Source organism: Populus euphratica, unplaced genomic scaffold (assembly GCF_000495115.2).
Source record: "Populus euphratica unplaced genomic scaffold, PopEup_1.0 scaffold1138.1, whole genome shotgun sequence".
Taxonomy (NCBI): Eukaryota; Viridiplantae; Streptophyta; class Magnoliopsida; order Malpighiales; family Salicaceae; genus Populus; species Populus euphratica.
Window position 1 is genome coordinate 25963 of NW_011500990.1, and position 9936 is coordinate 35898.

General features: G+C 30.0%; 1 protein-coding gene across 2 annotated transcripts; it reads right to left on the reverse strand.

Annotated features, from left to right (window-relative positions):
• Positions 1 to 5994: 5994 nt before the first annotated feature.
• On the reverse strand, positions 5995 to 8786 carry LOC105116975 (uncharacterized). Of its 2 annotated transcripts, none has more exons than XM_011014499.1 (2): positions 8427 to 8786; positions 5995 to 8254 (listed from the first exon to the last, which is right to left on the reverse strand). In XM_011014499.1, exon 2 carries the CDS (start codon positions 8250 to 8252, stop codon positions 6264 to 6266), a length of 1989 nt encoding a protein of 662 aa, XP_011012801.1. In that variant the 5' UTR covers positions 8253 to 8254; positions 8427 to 8786; the 3' UTR covers positions 5995 to 6263. The 2 variants fall into 2 exon arrangements, with proteins under 2 accessions (XP_011012801.1, XP_011012800.1); XM_011014498.1 differs by having other exon boundaries at positions 5995 to 8257.
• Between the last annotated feature and the right edge of the window lie 1150 nt (positions 8787 to 9936).

The window sequence follows — 9936 nt, forward strand, 5'->3', positions numbered from 1 at the left end:
TAATAATAATAATAATAATAATAATAAAGAAAAAGAAGGAGAAGAAGAAGAAGAAGATGAGAACTTTGAGATGGAATATTAATGTAACGATTAAACAATGATAATAACAAATGTCAAGGTTAGAGGTTCCACTAATGGTATATCAAACAAGTATAGTATAAACTCTTATTATTGAATTGGAAACCACACACAAAGGAGGTTCCAATCAGATTATATATTGTTAACATGATTACATTAGTCATCTTATTCAATTAATGCTAATACTTGTAAATCTCGTCAAGCATTCATGATTATAACTTATGTTAACAATAAATCAAGTTCCTTTCATAGCTCAGGTGTCGGTTATACCATACATTATGGGCTATGAAAGTGCCAAGCATTTGTTGTACCAAGTGTTATACAACATAAATCAAGATTAGTTATTTAACAAGCAAAGTATTAAAGAGTGAACAAGATAACAAATATAAAACATGTTAGTATCAAACATTAAAGTCCATATTAAGTTTACATTATACTTATTCTTACACCATTAGTGTAACCTTTTCACCTTGACATAATTAACTTAGCTAGACATAATGAAAGAAAGCAAAATAGATAAACAAAATAAGAACATAAAAGTTAACTAAGTAAAGGAAAGGAAATGAAAGGCATAAACTTAATATTAATGAAAACAAAGCATAAAAAATACAAAGAGAGAAAGGAAGAGCATGATCTTGATCTGAACACCAAGATGCCTAAATGCATGGCAAATGCCTCCTTTTATAGGCCAAAAATGGGAACTATTGATTTGATGACTAATTGATAAGTGGGTGGCCAACTTTTGACTTGGTGACAATCTTTATCTTCTCTTGTCTGCCCAAAACGTCATTGATAACGTCAAAATTGGAGCCAGTTGCAAACATGAAAGTTGTAGGCAATTGTCTCAGCTTTCTTGTGTAAAAAATTCAGCTCATTTGGACTTCTAGAACTCCAGATATGGCCAAAATACCGAACAGTGCTCGGGCTGGAAGACAGATTCGGGCTTCTTTGTTGTTGCTACAATTTGGACTTGATAATGGCCTTTTTAGATCTTGGGCTCCATATGAAAGTTGTAGGCCTATGTCTTACCTTTCCATCCATATAAATTGGACCTAAATCTGAGATATATAGCTCCAGATATGACCCATTTACCGAACAGTGTTCCGGTTTGGATTGCACCGACATCTCTTTTCTAAGTTTGGCCATCTCTTTATCCTTGCAATTTAAGTTCTTAAAGTCATCAATCAATCCTTTTATTTATGTGATAGGTCTGTATTTAAAATGAATATTTACCACAAATTAAAGGTATCTTAGGTTATTAGATATATTATTATAAAACATGTTTTAGTTAAGGAGTTATTGATACTTCAAGTGCAAAATGATGATATAAAACCATGATAAAAATGCACTTTTAAGTACTAATCATCTCTATCAAATCATTTTTGTTCTCAATATCATGGTCATTGATCATTTGGATAAGATTTGAGACTCTTTTCAAAACTCATTCCACCTTGTGCAAGGACATCACAATCAATACTATTTGAGAAACATATGGAACATTATATCTAATTCATTTAAAGTGATAAATCCTCTCTTGATAACTCAAATACCTTTATGTAGTTCATATTATATCCAATAGATACATGTTTGTTACCCTTGATTATAACAATGTGTAGTCATGATCAAAGCATAACATTCTCTATATAAAATAACCTAGTGATCTCGAGTCTAATAATCACTTACACGATTATCAAATGAGCCTCTTTATGGACACATATAATCTCTCCAAGTAGAATTTTCATGCAAGCCAATTCAATGTATATGTCATGTGACAAGTACCTACATACTGGTTATAAATATCCTTTATATCTTAGCTTATAAGAACAATTGTTGCCTTTTGTTAAAGAAATAACATAATATGTATTAGTCTCAACTTCTCTAATTAATGTATAGTCTTAATAGAGCATTGACAAGGAACATTTAGGAACAATGTTTTGATGCAATAAGAATCTTATAATTTTAACAACTTTATAATTTCAAAAAAAAAACATTTTTCTTCACAAGAATATTATATTTATTCTATATTAATTAATCAAACACAAATGAATATTAAAGACAAATAAATTCTTTATCTCTTTACTAATAATAAATATGTTTTAATTCGAACAATGTCTATATCGCATGTAAAATTGACTACAAGATATATACACTTCATAAAAAAACATACTTAATCACTTAATATGTTAACCTCTTAAAAGTTAAAACCTTAACATACATCAGAACTTCATGGTAACATGTTAAAACCAATGTACATTCTTTTAATATAATGAATAAGCATGAATAAAAACATATAAAATCCTTACATTATGTCTTTGAGAGCTACTTTTATTAATAAAAACATACAAAAGAGTTAGGAATGAAATATGTATTTGATTAGTACTTAAAAATATATTTTTATCAAAGTTTTATATCATCATTTTGCACATGAAGTATCAATAATTTTTTAACTAGAAAAAGTATTTTGCATTTGATAATATAAGATACCTTTAATTTATGATAAATGTACATTTTAAATGCAGGCCTATCACATAAATCAAAGGATTAATTGATAAGTTTAACTACTGAAATTAAAAAGACCAAGAGAGGGTTAAGATTAGCAAAGAGATGCTAGTTGAATTCAAATTAGAACACTATTCGATTGTTGGATCATAATTGGAGCTATACAACTTAGATTTAGGTTTGGTTTATATAGATAAAAAGCTAAGACATAGGCCTAAAACTTTCATGAAAAGTCCAAGATTTAAAAGGATCGTTTTCAGTATTCAGCCCATATCTCGAGTTCTAGAAGTCGAAATGACCTCATTCTAGTTTTGTTGGAAAGTTAAGATAATTTTTCAAAACTTTCATGATACTATCTCTTTAAATTATGATGTCAGCAATGATGTTTTCTGCATATAAGAAGATAAGGATTATTACCAAGTCAAAAGGTGGCCACCCACTCAACAATTAATCATCAAGTTAATAGTTTTGAATTTTGGCCTATAAAAAGAGGCATTTTCCATGCATTTATGCATCTTGATTTTTAGATTAAGATTTTGTTCTTGTTCTTTTTCTTTATATTTTTGTAATGCTTAAGTTTTACTTTAATTAATCTCTTGTTTATGCCTTTCATTTTGTTTACTATACTTATATAATCATGTTCTACTCTTGTTTATTTATATTTCTCTTCTTCATTATGTTTAGCTAAGTTTATTATATCAATGTGAAAACATTTCACTAATGGTGTTAGAATAAGTATAATATAAACTCAATATGAACTTTAATGATTATATCCTAAACAATTTGATATTAACATGTCTTATCATTTTTATCTTATTAATTCTTAATACCTTACTTGTTAAATGGTTAATTAAAATTTGTGTTGTATAACACTTGGTAGAACAAATACTTGGCACTTTCATAGCCAACCGTATGGTATCACGTACACTTGTATTATAAAATGAACTTGATTTTTTTGTTAACATAAGTTAACATTATAAATTCCTGATAACATTTAAAAGTTTGATGTTACTTAAATAAAATAATTAATATGATCATGTTAATAATTTATAATGAGTTATTAATAACAAATCATCCAATTGAAACCTTCTTTGTATGTGTTTTCTAGGTGAATAATAAAAAGAGTTTATATTACACTTATTTAAAATCCCAGTAGTAGATCCTCTAACCTTAACAACTATTTTTATCATCGTTTGATCTTCACATTAATCTTATATCTCAAAGTCTTCTTTAACTCCTCCTCCTCCTTCTCCTCCTCCTCCTCGTCGTCGTCATCATCATCATCATTATTTATAATTCATATAGTTAACCCCCTTACGATTTAACTCTAGTCTTGCCGAGTTGTTTATTACTTTGACACTGCTACACTTGGAAAAAGACATCAATCTTTTAGCCGTATCAGTATTTATTTTTGTAATGTTTGAGAAATCAATGAAACAATGTTTAACAACCGGAATGAAAAACATAGTTAAGAATTTGTAAATAAACAAGCATTTGGCCTTCATTACCTAAATACTTAATTCTTATAAAGCGACATCTGAAGCATAAAATAATTGCTTAATCAAATAAATATATTGCATGTACAAGTCACTTGCAGAAAACTATTAAATGTATTGAAATTCACTTAAAATATAATACACTACATGCATATTAAAATTTTAAAAGAACTAAATCTCTTCTTGAAGTTACCGTAACCCAAGAGAGAAGTTATTGTAACCTAAAAGAGAGATCATTGTGGATTACAACAATAATATATGGTGTTTTCTTCTTCTTCTTCTTTTTTTAATCTTTGGTGTTTTATATTTTTGTACTTTAATTATTTTTTTGATTTGGTACTTTGACATTGCAATAATTTGGATTTGGGCTTTGTGAATTATTTTGTATATCTGCGTATAATGATTGCAAGGTGTCAAAAAAATATTTTGTTTCTCAATTTATGCTCAATTTGAAAAAATAGAATTCAATTTTTTAAGTTTAGACTAATTATAGCTTTGAAGACTTGATTTGAGGCTTCAACAAACATTAAGCCCTTTTAATTTCCTCCTATTAGGGACCAAGTTACATGGGCGGGGGGAAGGTATATATGTTTTTTCCAATTGCTCAACTTTTTTTTAATTTGATTCTTTTAAAATTTTTTTTTTTTTGAAAATTGACTTAACGGTTTGTTAAAGTTTTTTTGAAAATTGACTTAACGGTTTGTTTGTGTTGTTGAGATATGGAGATCTCACAATATCGAGGAAAATTTTCAGTGCTTGGTTTACTAAAATAAAACTAAATTTTATGGTTTTAGAGCAATTAGGTCTTCAGGAACAAAATTTGGTACTAAAACAAATATACGGGGCTAAAGTTAATGAACAAGTTAAGAATAACTAGTGCATGTAGGTAAAGGATGCTACAATGCTCTAGCAACCAAAAACCCTCTTTCATGGTGGTTATGGAAGCCTCGCTACATGATCTTCCACCTAAGGTGATGCGTGGCCTTTGAATCGTGGAGGTTTGTCATCAACAACCCTTTCATTCTTATCTTTCTCTCTCTCCTCTTAGAATACACGCTTCTCCTTATAAAATTCAAAGTTGTTCTCTTATTTTATAATCATTTTAATTTTAGTCTTTATTATTTTGATTGTTAATTTTTGTTATAGGGCCTTTTATTAAAAAATATTCAATTTCATCATTCAATCTAAAATTTTAAGTTGTCCTCTCTTTTTTTTAAAAAAAAATTAGTCCTTGTTCTTTTTATTACTATTTTTTTCTTTTAATAAAATTGATTTTTTTCAATTTTATCATTCAATGCAAATTTATAAGTTGTCCTATTAATTTTTTTTAAATGCAAAATTGGTCTTATTTTTTGTTATTTTCTATTTTGGGTCATTTTGTAAAATTAACTTTTTTCTTCTTTTAATATTAAATTGGTCGGGAACTTAGCTTTGTTGTTTTTCCCGATTGGATGATCCTATTTTCAAGTCTCAAGTTATAAATTTGAAAAGTTAACTGAGGTTGACATCATTTTTTTTTTAGGATTTATTTGTTTTTATGCTGTTTTTTTTTTTTTCAATTTCATCCTTTGATACTGTTTTTTTAATTAAACTTTATGATTTTTCTTGATTTCTTTTATATAGGGTTATCCTAATTTTATTACTCGAATTATAAGTTTGATAGGTTAACTTGAGTTTTTTAGGTTTAGTTGTTTTTAATTTTTCTTATTAAGAATTGGTTTGGTTTCAGAATTGAACTATATTTTTTTTTCTTGTATTGAATTATTTCATCTATATGATTCATATTGTAGGGTTTGATGAGCTTACTTAGGTTAGGTGGTGTTTTTTTTTTATGTGTTAATTAATTTGTTTTTTTATTTTATTCTTGAATAAAAATTAAGTTTTTTAATTGATTTGTTCTTAATATTACATCAATGGAATGTGATTGAACTTCATAAATGAACAACGAATTCCGACCAAATCGATGTAATAATTACAATAGAACAAGATAATAGATAATGTAGTTATTGTCTTTCGAAAATTTTATGACCTCTCATTGTATACGTCATCTACAAACAAATAAAGAATGCCAATCCTAACCAAGAAAGAGCAGTGTGAACCAACATGTGCTAGTTCCGCAAAGCTGGCAACAGGTGCTCCTCGTTGTTGATAGACAGCCAAGAGAATAAATCAACCGCGTCCTTCACTTTGCTAGCTTGAACACAGAGCATTAAGCAGCACATGAGCCAGCATGAGGTCCACAAAATACTGGTGGCCGATTTCACCGTCTCTCCACTTCATCTTAGCTGGAGCTCTACCATAATGTACCCCATCACTGCACCGATTGTCAAAATGCCATGGAAAAGTCATATCAAAATTATCTATCACACCAGAAACCAACCCAGCTCGCCTGAATTTATCTAATGCAACCCAATTAAATACCTCCATCTTGTTCGGATTAAATGCTAGTGATCTTGCATACCCACCAGTGGCTATTGTTGTCCGGTAAAAGACCTGTGGAACTGCCAACCCTCTCTGCTTCACCGAATCCATGACTTCTTTCCAGAATGATGCAGCATACCCTGCTCCCTCTGAATATGCTCTAAAACTATGCCAATGCACGCCATCATGTAAACCTGAATTCATGATTATAGTGTCTGGCACTGTCTCCTCTGAGAAGTACTTCTTCAACAGATGCCTAAATCCTTCATCCATCAAGGAATTAAATCCTTCATAATTCATTGTCTCATTCCAATGACCATTGAAAATGCTAGTAATTCTAACACTTTGAGATGCATCTTTCGGGTTTGAAAAGTTCATATCAAACCGTCTAGGAACTGATGGTATTTGAGGCAAATCCAACACAAAATTGAGCATGTTTCTTATAGTATCAACATGATTTGAATCACCCCAAAAGAAAATCCAGCGATTCTTCAAGCAATTCCAAGCAGAATCAGCTGAGAAAAGCCTAAATGAACAGTGGCTTGAATACACCCAGCCATTACTCTCTAACAACCCTAAAGAACCACTACACCAAGGACTTTGGCATGGAAAATCTGGCGCCAGACAGCGGTACCGGCCATCATTACTGATTTGGCAACCATCATTTTTAGCCTGCCTAGTCCACCTTCCTAGCCAAAGATCTCTATTGAAATCAGATTTTTCACAAGTTTCAATCTTTGGCAACTGAGCACCACCCTTAACAAACTTGATTCGAAACTTGCGCAATTGTTTATCAAAAGCAACTCTCTGTGGATAATATTTAAGACCTTGAAAATGCCTAAAGAGCAAAATAAGAGTAAGATTATAATCACCAGAAAAATCAGGATGAACTTGAAGCAAAATAGAGTAAGACCCATTTCCAAAATCCCTGACTAAAGGCCTTGATTTCCATGCCTCCCCTGAAAGATCGGTCTCAAAATAATCTCCACCTAAACAAACAAGATTCTTGGACTCATCCAGAGCTTGAAAACCAAATTCATGACTATCACCAGCCGTCAACTCAATCAAATCTTTACCATCCAGTCCAGGAATCACAATCTCCATCGTACGTGACCCTCTACAAGGCTCCCCTTCAGGAGCTAGCCACCTTGAAAGAAGGTTTTCCGTCACGTTTGGCTCCAATGCAGTCGACACCCACTTCACACTACCATCTGATCCATTCCTTCCTGAGGCTAAATTCTCCAAAACTCCATCTGAATAATTCTGAGCAAAAGAAACATTCTCGTCGTTGTTTAGTACTATGTTAGAACTAGGAGGGACCCTGGTATCAATGTCGTTGTTCTCTTGGGCTAATGGGTTACTGGTGGTGCCATTTTTTGCGACTGTAGAGAAATTTTGAAGGGTTTCTTGTCGCTGGGTTAGATTTGTGAGTGGGTGTTGTGTGGGAGGTTTCTTGTCGTTGCTCTCTTGGGCTAATGGGGTATTGGTTTTGCCGTTTTTTGTGATTGCAGAGAAATTTCGGAGGGTTTCTTGTTGCTGGGTTAGATTTGTGAGATGGTGTCGTGTGTGAGGTTTCATGGTCAAATATTGCTTCGTGGACCTTCTTGATTCGACAATGCTTCTAATGGTGCCCCCATCTATGCTCCCAATAACCACCATGCCAAGGAAAACAATAGCTGCTAGTACATGAAGACGCCATTGGAGCACAAAATTTGAACGGTGAAAAATCCATGACTGGCTCTCTCCTTTTTCAGGCATATCTGGCAGGAAACAACACAGCGAAAGAAGAACAAGTAAAAATTCTTGGAGAATAATTTGACGACAGCAAGATTATGACACTCCAAAAAAGGTATAATCTTTTATAGTATATCCCTTTTGAAACAAAAAGCCTCGATTTTCTCGACAAAATAAACAGGAGAAGGGTTTTCTTACTGTTATAAACCCTTTGGGAAGCTAAAATTTTATCTGTGAAGCAAAAGCAAGGTAATGTAGTTTATTAGTAGTTACACGACAGTAGTGTGCCCTTTTAATACTTGTATATCTATCGTTCTCTGGTTTTCAAATATCAAGAAGAGATTTTCTATTCAAGAAAGAAGGAAACACAAAACAGTTCTCTTGTTGTTAACTTGAGTTTGCGGCTTCATGTCGAGTCGATGTATCTAAATAAAACTCAAACAAAGGAATCCAAATCCTCTTTTTTTTTTTTTTACCAGAAAACATATAAGGATATTTAATCTCTCTTGGTTTGTTTATACAGTTTTGAGTGTCGAAATATATTTCTTACTAGTAGGTTTCCTTGTTGACTTGTATTTATAATATAACACATTTGTAGATAGTTGACTGGGATTTATTAAATTTATTCGAATATAAATACTTTTTTATGATGAAAAAATTAATTTTGTTTAATGTACAAATTAACTTAAAACTTTTATTTAGTATTGGATTAAAAAAATATTTTAATTACATCATATATCACATAACATCTCATGGACTATATATATATATAATAAAAAAAATAACCTTCTAGTTAATAATGATTTAATTTTATTTTAAAATAGTTTTAAATATAATTGATAGTATGGTTAAGGACGTGGTTATAGTTATTTTTTAAAATATTTTTATTTTAAAATATATTAAAATAATATTTTTTATTTTTAAAAAATTATTTTTAATATTAATACATCTAAATAATTTTAAAATATTAAAAATATATTAATTTAAAATAAAATAAAATAATAATTTTTTTAATTTTTTAAAAATATTTTTAAAACAAAAATAAATACAATGAAATGGAACACCCTGCGAAACGCATATCTTAAAAAAATCAATCACAAATAAATAATAAATAATAAATAATCTGTCCAAAAGATCAACCATACACATACAAATATGCATTGAAAAAGTCATTAGCATATGGGTAAATACGCGTCTACACAATCAAAAGTCAACAATTATACTATAAATTATTCAAACACAAATAAATCAATGTGTTAATGTTTGAAATCAATTGTTACAGAGGACGCTGAAGACTAGGTTTTTTCTTTCTTTTCTTTACTTTTTTTCGATCAGTTCTCTTTTTCCAGTTTTTTTCCTATCCTTTTCTCTTGTTTCTTTATTTATTCATTTATTTGTGGTGCAGTATCTAGGGAGCTCTTATCTCTTTTGTATGGGGTTTTTATATATGTGGTCTCCTCTCATAATAGGAAAATTAAATATTGCAAATTTTTATTTTAGTTCATAATAGATCTAGAAACTTTTTTTTCTTTTTTTCTTTTTTTTACAATTTTCCAAAATCAACTTGATTTCTTTTATTATTTTTTTCTTAAACTTTATTATTTTTTTTGTTATATTTTTTATTATTATCTTTCTGTCTTGTCACTCAAGATAAGATAAAATAAATGAAAGTGATGAAAATTAATTGGATTTCATTGAGAATATATAT